Source organism: Ailuropoda melanoleuca, chromosome 11 (genome assembly GCF_002007445.2).
Source record: "Ailuropoda melanoleuca isolate Jingjing chromosome 11, ASM200744v2, whole genome shotgun sequence".
In the NCBI taxonomy this organism is placed as follows: Eukaryota; Metazoa; Chordata; class Mammalia; order Carnivora; family Ursidae; genus Ailuropoda; species Ailuropoda melanoleuca.
In genome coordinates, this window is record NC_048228.1 from 43270912 (window position 1) to 43287278 (window position 16367).

The 16367-nt window shown below is 42.3% G+C and overlaps 1 protein-coding gene across 6 annotated transcripts in view; it reads left to right on the forward strand.

Annotated features, from left to right (window-relative positions):
• Positions 1–3698, forward strand: part of WDFY3 (WD repeat and FYVE domain containing 3) — a 264597-nt gene extending 260899 nt beyond the window's left edge. For all 6 annotated transcript variants that reach the window (XM_002913595.4, XM_034671586.1, XM_034671589.1 and 3 more), the window contains one exon: positions 315–3698. In XM_002913595.4, coding sequence (XP_002913641.3) covers positions 315–438 — 124 coding nt within the window. In that variant the 3' untranslated portion in view covers positions 439–3698. The remainder of the gene's footprint in view (positions 1–314) is intronic.
• The last annotated feature ends 12669 nt before the right edge of the window (positions 3699–16367 follow it).

The following is a 16367-nucleotide window of genomic DNA, read 5'->3' on the forward strand; positions in this document are numbered from 1 at the left end:
CTTTGGCATCATCCCGTAGGAAAATCTTGCCTTTAAAAAAAAAAAAAAAGAAAAATCTCTTCAGTCACACAGATAGCTTGCCTTGGTTTAATATTACTTTTCTTCATAGACTGAAACAAATAATATGGTGGTGTGTTTGGTCCCGGGTGAACCGCACGCCGCAAACCAGTCCGTCCTTGGCATTCTTCTGGCGTCATACTTCTGGTCTTGGGCATTATGGTGCCGGCTTTCTGTTCAACTTTTATGTTTGTTTCTCAGCCCAGTGATGAAACGTGGAGAGGACCTGTAACTACTTGATTTTGCCTTTCCTTTAGGTGCAGTCGGTTTCAGTCGGAAATCAAACGCTTGAAAATCTCATCGCCAGTGCGCGTGTGTCAGAACTGTTACTACAACCTACAGCATGAGAGGGGTTCGGAGGATGGTCCTCGGAATTGCTGAGGATTCGACAAGCTGGTTGCCGATCGTGGTCTGTAACCCCCCTTCCCGATTCCCCGCTCACGGCTCACAGCTCGAAGGCGTCGAAGCAGTCTCCGTTTACGCCTCTCTTCATACCATGTGTTTGAGGCGTTGAATTCAATGGGATCAGTGAATAAGCGGGTGTAGAGTGCAGCAGTGGGGCGGACACTGTTCGGGGGACAGCACAAGAAGAACAGGAGGTGGTTCCTAGGAGCGACTTTTCCAGTATCCCATTCTCCCTGTTACCAGTAGCTGTCTCCAAGAGAAAATCCTCACTTACTAACTGTCTTTTCTTGCGTCTCATTTTTATAGATCTACTCATCCTTATTTGGAAAACCACCACCAACAAAAAAAAGGCTTTTAGAAAATGGTTGTAAATCTGACTTCTTTGCAAGTAACTGTGTATATTGTAAATAGGTGTAAAGGCCTTTTTTTCTAAATAAGGACTTAACTGTCTGTAACATGAGACTTCAAACTAAACCACTAACTCAGTGAACTACTTAATGGTTTGTCTGACATCTCTCACAAATTAATTATAAATATGTTTTTTAAATCCTCAAAGACATTATCTGTGGTCTTTTCTCTCCCCTTTCCAGCCCAGCCTGTGTGCCCGATGTCCTTTCTTTTAAGTTGCCCACAGTATCTCCACTTAAACTAGGCTAGTAACCAAAACGATGCGGACCTTCTTTAGGAAACAGTGTGGGAGACTGAGAGTCCTGCCATAAGATACCTTGGAAATACCTGGGCATCTTGCACGTGGCTACGTGCCACCTCAGTGTTGCTCCAATGTCCTGAGGCCCCTTGTAAACTCCTATCTGGACTGCCGTGTGGCCATAGCGTCCCTTCTGAGCGTTGCACGGTGATGGTCAGGTGATCGATGCAGTGCAGGAGACAGCCTCAACTAATGGAAATATATTTGCATGTAGCCCACATTAGCTTCTCTTGCATAGAACATAATAAGGATGTGTCTTTGGTGACACTAATGTTCTACTATAGCTTATTTTCAAAAAAGGGTAAAAAATGAAAAAAGTGTACAGAATTAACATATAAACCTTGTTGTAAAACTGGATCACGTCAGAACTGCTTATAATTAACCTTTACCATTTAATGCCATCTACCTGAAAACAGTGAGATTTATACTGTATCAATGTCTATTTTTTTGTTTTTGCTATGAATATAATTACAGTATTTTAATATTTAGTTATTTAATTTGTTCTACTAGTTGGATACAGAACACACAAATCCAGGGAGACTAAAGCTGGTTGGGGCTTAAGAGAGAAGTTTAGTTTATAGAAAAAAGGCTTTGGTGGTGGGATTTTTTAAAATGTGTGTTATGTACATATATATATATATATATATACACATATATATAAAAAACAAATGAAACAATTAATCTAGATTTTAACATTTTCAGATATTTAGTGATAATATTATGAACAATTTTAAAAGCCCTGTGATTTGAAAAAATGTAGAATTATTTATGGCCCAAGCAAGGAAGGACAGGCCTTCACACCCTCATGGAGGTATCGTACAAAGGACAGTGGCTTTGGCTTTCCCAACTTTTCATCTTTAGGCCCTGGTGACAGGCACACTTATGCACTAAAATGCACATATACGCACATGCATTCAAAAATAGGCATTGGTACAATAGTAATCTTGTACCTAATGGGCTGAAACCAGCTTAAGAACAAATTTGTTCTTCCTGATAACTAGGTCTCCAAGAGAAAATATAAAGGCTGCTTTAGTGCCTTATGCTTACTAAATTTAACCCTTTATTTACCTAGGCTTGAGCCTACAGTCTATTTATGATTACATATCAAAATTGATTAACACACTTCCATTTCTAAAAGTTCAAATACACTTGTTAATAAAAGGATTATTGGCATTAATACTTTAACTTGAAGAAAAGTTGTGTTCTGTTTTCCTTCCTGTGTCTTAACTCCTCCCCGTGCTTCCGCCCACCATCTTACTTCAATTCTAATAAATAATGCTGGATGTTCAACAGTGGCAGGAATTGTGCTATCACATAATTGTGGGCTTTGCCCCTGTCCGGCCCTATAGATGAGTTGTAGCAGTGTTATTCTACACTTTTTAAAAGAAGCGTCCTCCTTGTGTCTATGAACCATGTTTACCCCAAACCCAATGGCAGAGGTGTTCTTTAAAGACTTGAATATATGAATGTGTGTATGTAGTTACTTAAAGGTTATTCCTCTATGTAATACGAAGTTATATGGGATGAACACTTCTAAACTTTCCAACACAACTTCCATAACTAGAAGGTGGAAACCAAAACCCTCATGATAGTATTTCCTCTGGCAGCTGGTGCTGTGGGCAACTGTTTTATTCAGTGGGGTTTCTTTTCTTTTTGCTTTCTGATGCAGAAATCACAAATCACTCACACATGCAAGTACACTCACATACATAAACTAATTGTTTCTCTGGATGTCTTTCTGTGTTTCGTGTACGTTTGTTTACCAACATCTGTTCTCAGCATGTACACCCACTTCGTGTGGTCTGTATTCCTTCTCTGAGAGTACCTCACAGGGCTCCTGCCTGATCTGTGTAGTTCATTTGTTCATCCATCCATCTATGCTAACATTTGTGTGTAGCGTGCAACCGTAATGTCATGCTTCGGAAGAGGAAAATAGCTGCCCATAGCAGCCATCCGTCTGGATAATAGCAAAACACTCTAGATAAGTTATTTTGCACTTTCTTATGTATAAAGTTGGTAGAAACTTATTTTTTGCTTTGTATCATTTAAATACATTTTGTTTTGGTAAATGAACTGTGTATAAAATATTTATGCCGTTAAAACTGTTTTTAGAAAGTATTTTTAATTTCAGCAAGTTTGGTTACTTGTTGCATGACTATTAACACAGCTGACTTTTTGTGTCAGTGCAATGTATATTTTTTTGTCCTGTTATTAACTTGTAAACCCTAGTAATGGCCAATTATTTGTACAGCAGCAGAAGTAAATTGAAGATACTGGCTAAGACTGGATTGATTGTGGACGTTTGTACTATACTGCAGAATCCATATCTGTTCTTTGGTGGTTATGTAAAAGGCCTGAAGAATTACTATCTAGTGTGCAATCTGTGATAACTGAATGTTCCTTGTATATCTGTCTCTGATGCAAAAAGGTAGAGTAACACAATTACAATACATGATTAAATGCAATAGTCCAGGTACTTTTTTTTTTCATTTCAAATAAATACCTACTATTTACCACCCAAAGGAAAAAAGTTGTTTTTAAGCCAGTTTATTCAGGGAAAGAGAAACAAAACAACACAGAAGGCAGATACTTCCCCAAACTTTGTGTAGTTCTTTTCAAGTTGTGAATGTCTCTTTCAGAAGCTCCTGCTTACAGAAATGTTGGCTGTTAGGGTCTGGTTCAAGCTCTAGTTTGATCCGTCTTTCAATGCTGTCTGCATTGAGCTTCACAATGGTGCTGGCCTCCTGGGGCTGATGAGTGTGTGTGGACGGCCGCAGGGAGAGACCACTGACTTCAGGAGACTCCCCTGCAGACGCGAATGGACCCACGGACAAAGCCGCATCGTGTGGTTTCTGCTCTTTTTCACTGAGCCTCATTCTCTGTCCATCACATTGTGAAAAGTAAGCAACAGTAAATCGTCTGTCTCCTACCCCTGCCATACTCACATCAGGAATATTCTGGTATCCTGCCCTTTTCCTGGAAGCACGGCACCTACTGTCATAAGCTAGTCTTTCCATTTCAGTCTTCAGGCTGAGAGTTAAGAACTCGCAAATCCATTCTTAATGTTTCTAGCCTATTTAGTTTTAAAACTGCCTTCTGAGTATAGAAAACACTTTTTATATTTATTTAAGCTGCTTTGGCAACTCTAATTTTCCTCTTTCTAAAGATGCTAACAAAATCCCAGTCCCATGTAAGCTTGAATGGCTGAGTCCCAAATTTGAGGATATTGTGCTTGTTACAAATCCCACCTCAGTGCAACTCCCTTTAGAGGCAAAGATGGAGGAATGCCAAGAACTTCTAAGAGTGAACAGCCATTTCTTCAACAACAAAGTCAATGGTAAGAGAAAACAGGGTCAATCCCATTCCTCTAGTGCAGTACTATTCTGGGTTCTAGTCACCTCCAGAAGCTCTGTAGTCCAGGATGGGCATTGCTGAAGTTCTTTTAGGATTTAAAGGGCACACATGCAAACGATCACCAAGTCCCTTTTCAGCCATTTGCTTCTCTCCAATAAAAAGGACACGTGCACCCCGCATTTTAGCCCCTTTGGAGCATCAGAGAAGAGGCAGGCCAGCAGAATTGGTATAGAATTGGCTTAGTCTCCTTACCGCTATTCTCATTTTCCCCACACGTTGCAAACTTCTTTTTTATTTACTGTTCCTTTTGACTTTTGCTAGAATGGCAGCAAGCTGAGCTCCCACACTGAGAGCCAGCATGGTGTTTTGGAGAGCCCTGCAATAGGAGTTGGGAGCCTGAGGCTGCAGCCGCTCCCCGCTTGTGAACTTGAGATGCCCCTGTTGAAGCAGCTCAGCGCGTCAGGTTTTCCTGTGTCCATGGTTGCCCAGGAGCAGGGAGGGGGTTAAGATCGCACTTCCTCGGCTTCTTGGTTTTAGGACCTTTTGGTCCTTAAAAACTACCAAGGACCTGTACACTTACTGTTTATGTGGTTTGCGTCTATCAATAATAATTGTATTAGAAATCAAAACAGATTTTAAAAATATGTTAATTCATTTAAAAATAACAGTGATAAAACCATTATATACTAAGATCAATTATTTATTTCCATGGGGAAAAATCGTCCAAGCCAAAAAAAAAATAAAAAAATTTAGCGAAGAGTGGAATTGTTCTACAATTTTGCAAATCTCTTTAATGTCTGGCTTAATCGAACACAGGTGGATTCTCCTATCTGCTTCTACGTTCCATCTTGGGATACTTCACTTTGGTCAAAGCATATGAGGAAAATCCAGCCTCACACAGGTATGTGGTTGGAAAGGGGGGGAGGATATATTAATAGCCTGCCCAGATTATTTTTTAAAGGTAATAGTTTGTTTCTTAAATTTTGATTACCGTATGGCATCTGGAACTACATCAGTGAACTTTCGGTCTGTCTTGCTCTGTGACTCCATCGTTTACCCGTGCGTAATTTATAGCCTGTACTGGTCATTTAGACAATATTGGGTCAGTGATGTGGTAGTGAACTACATCACTGCTCCAACTGACGTATGTAGAGAAAGTCCACGTGTTGACATATTTCACTACAAAATAGATATTTTCATAATCCAATGTAACATCAAAGTATCACCAGCTCTCTTGGGAAATTCTGAGCCAAACAGTGATGGATATAAGTTTTCTAGTAGAATTTTTGCTTAAAACCTAAAATTTTATCATTAGCAGTATATACTTTGCTGTCTCCTTTGAAGCAACAGGCTCACTTTGTTAATTTCAAGAACGTCTCTGCCCAAGAACCACAATTTGTCAGTTCTTTTAAGTAAACCTGGTGAGCGGTGAGAAAAGCAGCTAGTTCAGCTCACAACTCAGTGACCACGGCGCTTTTCTTCAAGACCGACACTGTACTTCAGGCTGGGCTGCCGTATGGGAGCTTCTCAGTTTGCGTCATACAACTTAAATTTCAAGATTTAATAAAAGTAGCAATTTTTACTGCTTCTCTAAAGACATTCTTAAGTGAAACGGCACTTTTTTCCTTTATAGCAAGTGCTGGAGATAAAGAATATCGTGGTCCTAACCAGCAGTTTGGTGCCCCTGGCTTGATTTGTGTGTAGATTCCAGCAGTTTTACCCACCATTGCTTCTGCACCTCGTTCAGTACAAATATCAGTGCAAATCACATTTTTAGTATTATTACGAAAACAGTCTAATCTTGCAGACTCCACAAAAGGCACTCAGAACTCCCAGGGCTCTGTGAACCTGACTTGCAGAAGCTTTACTCCAAGGAACCCAAATTGTCAAGAAGCATGTTGCATGCAGTCCTCATTTGAGAACAGTGTTCCTTATCATAGGCCTGGGGCTTCCAATGGGGCTCCCACTGAAACCTGCCGAGTGCAAGACCAGGCCCCGCCCGGCGGCCACACCAGCTGTCGGAATACCACCTCCTCCGCTCAAAGGAGCACAAAGACCAAGAGTGTTATCTCTGAAGCATTGAAGTTTCTAATGTCGTGTTAGTTCTTTTAGCCAAGACTTTCAAATTTTGATCAAGTAAAAAAAAAAAGTTTAATAAGTAATATTTTCAGGTGCGCCTGGGTGGCTCAGTTATTAAGCATCTGCCTTTGGCTCAGGTCATGATCCCAGGGTCCTGGGATCAAGCCCCGCATTGGACTCCCTGCTTAGCAGGGAGCTTGCTTCTCGCTCTGCCTCTGCTGCTCCCCCTACTTGTGCGTTCTCTCACGCTCGCTCACTCTGTCAAAAAAAAAAAAAAAATCTTCATGCTGGGTACGGTTCTACCGGGTGTAATACACTGGTGAGGAGCATGGTGGCAGAGTCGGGCTGGGGGTTCAGCTCCCGTCCAACTCGTACTGTGAAATTGGGCTCGCTCTCTGCATTTGAGTCTCCTCACATGGAAGTTTTGTATTATGACGCCTGCCCCCAGAGAACTGTTACAAGAATGAAGTCAGGTTACATAGATAGGGGACAGGTAGTGCCTGAGATATGTGTGTTCTCAATATATTGTGTCAGGGTGGAAATAGGAACATAAAAGGAATGCACTGAAACATTTCTAAAAGCCTAAAGAAAGCCTGGCAGGTGGTAACTCTTCATTTAGACACACAGCAGGCAGAACAGTAGGTGTGGGAAGCGGCCTGAGAAATCAGCTGTCCAGACACTCATTTAACGCTAGAGGAAAGGGATTCAGAAAGGGCTTTGCTGGTCCCAGAGCTGCGCGGGTGCTGAGTTTCCTCTCAGCTCCACCCCTCAGCTCTGACTCCCAGGCGAGGCCCTTTACCAACAGTTCCCGGTTTGCCTTTTCATTTTTTGTTTGTTTGATGTTGGTGACTGCAGTGAAAATGTGCTTAGGTTTTTTTTTTTTTCCCAGTATCATCCATGCATAATCATGCCTTACTTTATTGAGAAAATAAAACACTAGAACTTCAGCCTTGGCCTTCAGCTGTCACACTTCCTGCTCTACGAAGGAAAGGTGCAGGCTGCATTCCAGAGCAGAGGACGGTTATTTAAGTACAAACAACTTATTCATTAACTTGTCCTCAAACAACTTATTCATTAACTTGTCCTCAAGCACCACTTTAAATTTCAAACCAAAGCTATACCCTAAGTGCTATTTTTTCTTTCTTTTGTTTTAAGATTTTATTTATTTGAGAGGAAGAGAGAATGAGCTGGGGTGGTGGGAGAAAGAGCAAAGGGAGAGGGGAAAGCAGACTCCCCACTGCCCAGGAGCCTGAGTGGGGCTCAATCCCAGGCTCAAACCCTGGAATCATGACCTGAGTCGAAGGCAGATGCTTAACCGACTGAGCCACCCAGGCGCCCCCAAGAGCTATTTCCAGTCACAAAAGGGAGCCACTCTTTTGCAGCCTCATTAGAAACAAACCCTAGAGCGAAGGTCAGCCTAAGGAGCTTTTGCAAAGTTAAGGATCATCCCGTCAGGCTCTGCAGGCTGATTCTGCCAAAAGGAAGAAACAGATCTGTGAAAACGTTATCAGGCCCGTGTCTGGCTCAGATGTGGGTCCGCCCACGCGGATGTATTTTGCCGTCTCCAAAGGCGGTTTTCGTGTTCCTGCTGGTACCTCTACCACTGGGCCTCGAGGCTGATCGTAAATGACACAAGTACCCTCTTCAGGAACTTCCTAGCCGTAAACAAAGGCATGCTTTCACGTAGGTTTCTGTAACTCAGTTTTCAGCAACTCTATTCTACTTCCCACTGTTTCTAATTCAGAAAGACACTCCCTTCACAGTTGTCTTCTTAGCTCTGCCGTCTAATTTGTCACCTCATCTTTGATATGAATTGCATTCATGTTCTTCTAAGTTGCATATACTACAAAGTCCTACGAGAACGTTCTCTCTACTGGGATTGTTCTCCCTCCAGGCCGGGTTTCGTCTTTGGCAGATCGTGTCTGCCCGCTGGCCTGCCTTTGTTCCGTGGAGGCGTCATCCACTGCCTGTCCTCCTCTGCAATACGGGCACTCCGGCCCAGGCCTAAGTTCCCTGAGATGCAGCGCACGTGAATTCTCCTTGACTCCGTTCCCTCCCGTAGCTGGAGGGCCGGCTGCTTCCGCCTTTGCCCGCCTCCGAGCCTCCGTGCCTCCCAGCCGAGGAGCCGCAGCGACCGCGTCCCGCTCCAATCTGGGCAGGAGCGGCCTGACCCAGCTGGGCCCCTCCTCCTGCCTCACCCCCTTCAAGGCTTCAAGTGACCTTATGAGGGGGGCCTCTTCTGACCAACCTGCACTGGCTCAGTTGGCCGGCCCCTCACTTTTCCAGGACGGCCCTTCTCTGCGTTGTTCTTCCCCGTGGCACGCCCCGCAGTCTGGCTCACCGGCCACGCCGTGATGGCGGCGGCTCCCGGGAAGCGCAAGCTCCGCGGAGGCAGAGGGTGGCGCCTGCCCCGCTCACGCCTGTCCGTGCGGGGGGGGGGGGGGGGGGGGGGTGTTAAGCTGCTGGTGGATTTGTTGAGTAAGAGAATTAGAGGCAGACTACTGACCTTTACCAATCTTTAATTTTTAGCTTTTGTTTTTATTGCTGTAGGAAGACTCAGAACTCCTACCCTCGTGGCGCACGAAGCGTACAATCCCATCTTGCTAGCGTGGGCCCGCTGTTGCACAGCAGAGCCCTGGACTTGACCGTCCTGCATAACTGAAGCTTCTGCCTGTTGAGCAGCATCTCTCTGTTCCCCCCCACCCCGCGCCGGGCAGACACCATGCTACCCTCCACTTCATGTGTCCGATTTCTGTAGAGACCTCCTGTGAGGGGAATCCTGCAGTCTCTGTCCTGTGACGGGCTTATCGTGCCTACCAGGATGTTGGGGATCTTCAGCCTTAATGTAATCCGCTTTGGGGGATGTCTTAAATCCTCTTTCATGTGTTGAATTTGAGCTTTCATAGACCACATGCTGGAGTACTTGTGTTTCAGACTCTCACTGGAGTTTGATCTTAAACATTCAAATCTCCTTAGCTCTCGAGGGCACCTTTGAGCAAGGCACGCTCGCCCTATGGGGAGAAGCAGCTGCCTGCCAGCCCAGGGCAGGAGCCTTAGGGTCTCTGCAGCAATACCAGAGAAGAAAAGCCAGCCCTCCTCCTCCTAGTCCCACCTCACGGGGGGGGGGGGGGGGGTGGTAAATATTCCAGCGCAGGTCCCGCCCCTCAGTGCTGCCCATCAGACAGTTCACAGAGAGGTGGGACCCATTGTGGGGTCCCATTATGGAACCAGCTGGCCCTTCTCTGATCCTCCCAAGGCCCAGAATAGCCTACCCTGCAGATCCCATCATTACAGGTTCCTAAATCAGATTTTTAAACCATTTGATTGAGCTATAATTAACATACTATAAAATTCATCAATTTACAGTGTACAACTCTGTTTTAGTTTGCTTTAGTATGTTTACAGAGTTGTGCGACTATCACTATAATGTGATTTTAGAGCATATCATCCCAAAAGAAACCTCATACCATTAGCAGTCACTTCCCATCCTCCCTGTCCCCAACCCCTAGCAACAACAAATTACTTCCTGTCTACAGATTTGCCTATTCTGACATTTTGTATAATGGAGGCAAGCAATATGTGGTCTTTAGTGACTATGTTTTTATTTCACTTAACACATGTTTGAGATTCATCCATATTGTAGCATGGATCAGAACTTCGTTCCTTTTTATTGCTGAGTCTTAGTCCACTGCATGGACATATTACACTTTGCTCATTTACCACTTGATGTGGTTTCCACTTTTTCACTATTTGGAATAACACTGCTATAAACATTTATGTACAGGTCTTTGTGTGGAAGGGCATTTGGCTTCTCTTGGGTGGAGTTGCTGGATCATACTGTACCTCTACATTTAACATTCTGAGGAACTACCAGACTGATTTCCAAAACCATCGTTCCATTTCACATCCCCTCCAGCAATGTATCCAGTCAGTTTTTCCTCTCAGGGAACAGCACCAACCAACTGGCACTCCCCCTCCTTGTCCCGTATAGGCCCTCATTAGAATGTCTCTTTTTGAGACAAGCCACTTTCCAATATACCTTCAAGAAAGGTACCTGGTTAGGAAGTAGGCGACAGCCTGCACCAGCAGCCTCCGAATGCACCAGAGTCTCTGCTCCTGTTTGGGTTTCTCCTGCCACCTCTCCTCATCATTCCCTCCCCAGATCCAGCCAGGCAAGGGGCCCCTCCTGCAGAGACCACAGTCACAGCACTTTCAACAATGTCTCCCCAAGTAACCCAGAAATTCTTTAGAGGGCAGGAGGGTGTATCTGAAGGCTCTCATTTGGAATTTATAAGAAGTTCTGTAGGCACTGGTTTTATTTATTTATATTTTAATATTAGTGTGTACACTTGGTCACTGTTCCTCAGCTGAGGGTGTCATATTTGAATCAAGACCTATCTCTTTTCTTCCTGCTTTAAAATAGAATTGCCAGTGTGGGATTTCCAGCTATGGCTGAGGGAGAGACTGGCATAACCTCTCCCCAGAAAGGATCTATAAAGCTGGACAAAATTGATTATTTCACTGCTCTGGAAATCAAAGAAAGATCTACAACAATATGAGAGGCATTTATGCTTGAACAACTGCTGCACAGTGGGAGTCTTTGCAGTTCTTTCCCCGGCCTACTCCCATTCCCCGGCCAGCTTAGTTGACATGGAGGTTTGGTCAGAGCTTGACAGAACTATGAGGACCCCAGCAGTCCAAGAGGATTCACTAGATTTGAAACAGTGGATGAAACTTGAACCCAGGAAAGTTGTCAATGGAAATAGCCATCCCAGCAGAGAGTGAGTGGCGCGAGCTAATGGCCCCATAAGCCTGGAATTATGTGGTTGAGTCAAGCATATTCTTGGATGAGGCTATGCCCACGCACAGTGGAGACCTGAAGAAGGTCTCACTTATCTGCATACTCCTGGCTGATCTTGACACTGCCCACAGTATCTTCATTAGGCAAAAGTGATTAATAAAATATCTTCAAAATTAAAAGGCATCAAACTTCAAAAGACACCACTAAGAAAATAAAAATCAAGCCATGCACCTGACAACTGAGTATCAAACTATGTGAGGCAAAAACTGGTAGTGCATTCAGCTATTTCTCCTTGAAATTCTATCATAGTTGAAGACTTCAACATGACAGTATCAAAAGTGGACAGATCTAGCAGGCAGAAAATCAGCTAGGATATAGTTGAACTCAACCCCATCAATCAACTGGATATAATTGATAGCTATAGACTGTTTCACCCAACAACAGCAGAATACACATGCTTCTCAAGCTCACATGGAACATTCACCAAGACAGACCACACTTTGGGTCATAAAATACATCTTAATTTTTAAAGACTAGAAATCATACAGTGTCTGCTCTCAGGCCACTAAGGAATTAAACTAGAAATCATTAGCAGGAAAATCCCAAAATACATGGACATCAAGTACCACACTTCTAAATAACACATTAGCCAAAGAAGAAATCTGAAGAGAAGTTTAAGGATATTTTGAGCTAAATGAAAATGAAAACACAACATACCAAAATTTGTGAGATGTAGTGAAAACAGTTCTTAGAAGGAAATGTATACCATTGAATGCATATATTAGAAAAAATATCAAAAATCAATTACCTAATTTCCAGTTTAAGAAAACAGAAAAAGAAAAGCAAATTAAATCCAAAATAAGCAGAAGGAGAAAAGCAATAATAAAATTTAGAGGAGAAGTCAGTATAAAAACAAAATACAGAAAATCAGTGAAACCAAAAGCTGGTTATTTAGAAAGATCAATGAAATCAGTAAGCCTCCAGCCAGGATATTTACAAAAAGAGAGATAGAGGAAGGGAGGATACAGATTACTAATATTGGAAAAGAAAGAGAAGACAGCACTACAAATCCTATGGAAATTAAAAGAATAATGAACACTATGAACAATTCTGTCCACAAATTTGATAACCTAGAAGAAATGGACCTATTCCATGAAAGACACTATTTGCCAAAGCAAATTGCCAAATTGTCTGAATAGGCCTATATCTATCAAAGAAACTGAGCCAATAATTAATAACCTTCCAAAACAGCAGCAGGCTTAGATGGGTTCACTGGTGAATTCTACCAAACATTTAAGAAACAAATTCTATCCGTTCTCTACAGTCTTTTTTGGAGATTAGATGCAGATACTTTCTAACTCATTCTATGAGGTCAGCATTACCCCAATACCAAAACCAGACAGAGATTACAAGAAAACTGCAGACCATTATCTGTCATGAATATTAGATGCAAAAATTCTCAAAAAAAATATTAGCAAATCAAATCCAACAATGTATAAAAGGAATTATACACCATAACCAACTGATACTTATCCCAAGTATGCAACATGAGGCTGGCTAAGCATTTGAAAATCAATTAATGTAAGCCATCGCATCAATAGGCTAAAAATGAAAATTCATAGATAATCTCAGTAGATGCAAAAATATAACTTGACAAAATCCAACACCCATTTGTGATAAAACTCCCAATAAACTAGGAAAAGAGGGGAACATCCTCAACTTTGATAGAGACTATCTATGAAAAATCCTACAATTGACATCATACCCAATGGTGAGAAACTCAAGAGCTTTACCACTGAGATCAGTTATAAGGCAAGGATGTTCCCACTCACCACTCCTTTTCAAACCATACTGGAAGTTCCAACTTACGCAATAAGACAAGAAAAAGAAATAAAAATATACAGTCTGGAAAGGCATAAAACTGTCTTTGTTGGCAAATGACATGATCATATGTAGAAAGTCAAAAAGAAATTGAGGAAAAAACCTCCTGAAACTAATAAGCAAGTTTAGAAAGGTTGCAGGATATAAAGGTAATATACACGAGTCAATCATTTTCCTATATACCATCAATGAACAAGTGGAACTTGAAATTAAAACCACAATGCTATATTTACATGAGCATCCCCCAAAATGAAATACTTAGGTATAAATCTAACAAAGTATGTACAAGGTCTCTGTGAAGAAACCTACAAAATTCTGATGAACAAAATCAAAGAACTAAATAAGTGGAGAGATATTCCATGTTCATGGATGGGAAGACTCAATACTGTCAAAATATCGGTTCTTCCCAAATTGATCTATAGACTCAGTGCAATCCCAGTTAAAATCCCAGAAGATTGTTTTGTGGATATCAATAAACTGATTCTAAAGTTTATATAGAGAGGCAAAAGACCCAGAATAGCTAACACAGTATTATAGGAGAACAAGGTTGGAAGACCGACACTACCCAACTTGAAGACTTACTTATAGTAAGTTATAAGTCATAAGCTTACATATAGTGAGCTGTAAGTAAGACTTATAGCTACAATAATCAAGACAGTGTGGTAGTGGCAAAAAAATAAACATGTAGATCAATGGAACAAGACAGAGCTCAGAAGTAGAAGCATGTATAGTCAACTGATTTTGACAAAGGAGTAAAGGCTATACAGTGGAGCAAAGAGAACAAGGGGTGGTGGAACAACTGCACATCCACATGCAAGAAAACGAATGTAGAGACAGATGTTACATCTTTCACAAAACTTACCTCAAGATGGCTCATAAACCTAAATGTAAAGTGCAAAACTATGACTAGAATATAACATAGAAAACCTAGATAACCTTGGGTATGGCAGTGACAACATCTAAGTCATTGTTACCTCATAGTTACTACATCATAGGTACAACATCAAAAGGCACAATTCATGAAAGAAGGAATTGATAAGCTGGACTTAACTAAAATTAAAATTTCTGCAGGTGCCTTGGTGGCACAGTCATTTGAGGAACTGACTCTTGGTTTCAGCTCAGGTCCCAGGTCGTGATCTCAGGATCATGAGATCAAGCCCCAAGCTGGGCTCAGCACGGAGCCCGCTGAAGTTTCTCTGTCCCTCTGCCCTCCCTTCCCCTCCCCTGCACACACACTCTCTAAATAAATAAATCTTTTAAAAAATAAGATTTCTGTCCTACAAAGATAATGTCAAGAGAATGAGAAGATAAGCTACAGACTCGTAGAAAATACTTGCAAAAGACACATGATAAAGGACTGTCATTCAAGATATACAAGAACTCTTAACAATAAGAAAACAAACAACTGGGGCACCTGAGTGGTTAAGCGTCAGTCAGTTAAGCATCTGCCTTCAGCTCAGGTCATGATTTCGGGGTCCTGGGATCGAGCCCCACATCGGGCTCCCTGCTCAGTGGGGAGTCTGCTTCTCCCTCTCCCTCTGTCTCTCCCCTCTGCTCATGTTCTCTCTCTCTCTCAAATAAAATCTTTTTTAAAAAATGAAAAAAAAAAAAAAACAAAAACAACCCCATTAAAAAAAATGGGCCAAAAACCTTCACAGGCATCTCACCAGGGAAGGTACACAGATGACAAGCATATGAAAAGATGCTCGGCTGCTGCCTCCTCCTGCCGCTTCTTGTGCTGCTCACGTGCTTGCTGGGTGCGGACCTGGTAGCTCCCTGGGAAGTGGCTGCTGAGGAGACTCCAGCACTCAGACTCTAGCACTCATTGTGGCCGATGAAAAGCCCAAGGATTTTTCATCTTTCAGATTGGTTTCAGCGGCTGAAAACAGCTGTATGCTCATTTCTCATACAGAATCAGAAATGTATGGATTTCTGAAGCAAGTTGGGCTGCTGCTCCTTTGAAAGGGTTTGTCAATGAGGCAGATCAGATCCCAACTCCCCGAGCCAATCAGTGAAACAGACACATCGCACTGTTGGAGAGGGAGGATGAAGACGGAGTTGGCGGTTCCAGCAGCAGACGGGAGGTGTCTACCGAGAAGGGAGCCTGCTACTTTACCGCGGAGCTCTGCCCCTCCAGACCAAGATGACACTCTCAGTTAGAAAGCTGCATTCTGGTCCCACCACACGCTGGCCACTACAGTAGAACTTTCTCTATTCTTTCATTTTTTTCCTTCCCATTCCTTTATTATACGGTAACTGTATGTGCACCCGCATACTGCATTTTTGTAACAAAATGGCCAATGGTATGTTTAGATCAACATCAGATGGAGACGGGATGGTGAAAAATGCTGGTTCTGTGAAAATACCCCTCCTGTCCATTTGTGGCATGCTCACTCAGCTCTTACCTTTATAGTCCAGTAAGTTACTTTGTTCTCACTCTTTAACAACAAAAGAACATAAAAATCCTTGCATACCCTGTTCAATTGGAGAATATTAGTGTTTTTCATTGATCACTGTAAAACCAAGGACAATGTTATAACTTTTTTGTCTGCAGCTGTTACATGTAGGGCAATGTCTTTAAGTAGGGATAAATTACTCTAAAATAAATGAATCCTAGATCATTTTCCCTTCAAGTGTCTTGCTGTTTAAATAAACCTCTTGTTTAAAAAAAGAGAAAGATGCTGCACGACACACACCATTGGGGAAATGTAAGTTAAAACCCCATGCATACCTACCAGAACGCCTCAACTCCAGAACACCCACAAAACCAAATGCTGGCACGTGTGTGCAACAATAGGAATTCTCATTCAGTGCTGGTTAAGAATGCAGAATGGTATGGTCATGTTGCAGGACAGCCTAGCACTTTCTTACAAAACTGAACATACTCTGACCATGTGATTCAGCAATTACAATTCCTGGTATTTATCGAAGGGAGATGAAAAATAAGGTCTGCCCCCAAACCTGACGTTTGTAGCACACTGATGTTTACAGCAGCTTTATTCATAGTTGCCAAAACTCGGAAGCAAGCAAGATGTCCTTCAGCTGGTGAATGGATAAACTGTGGTACATCCAGGCAATGGAATA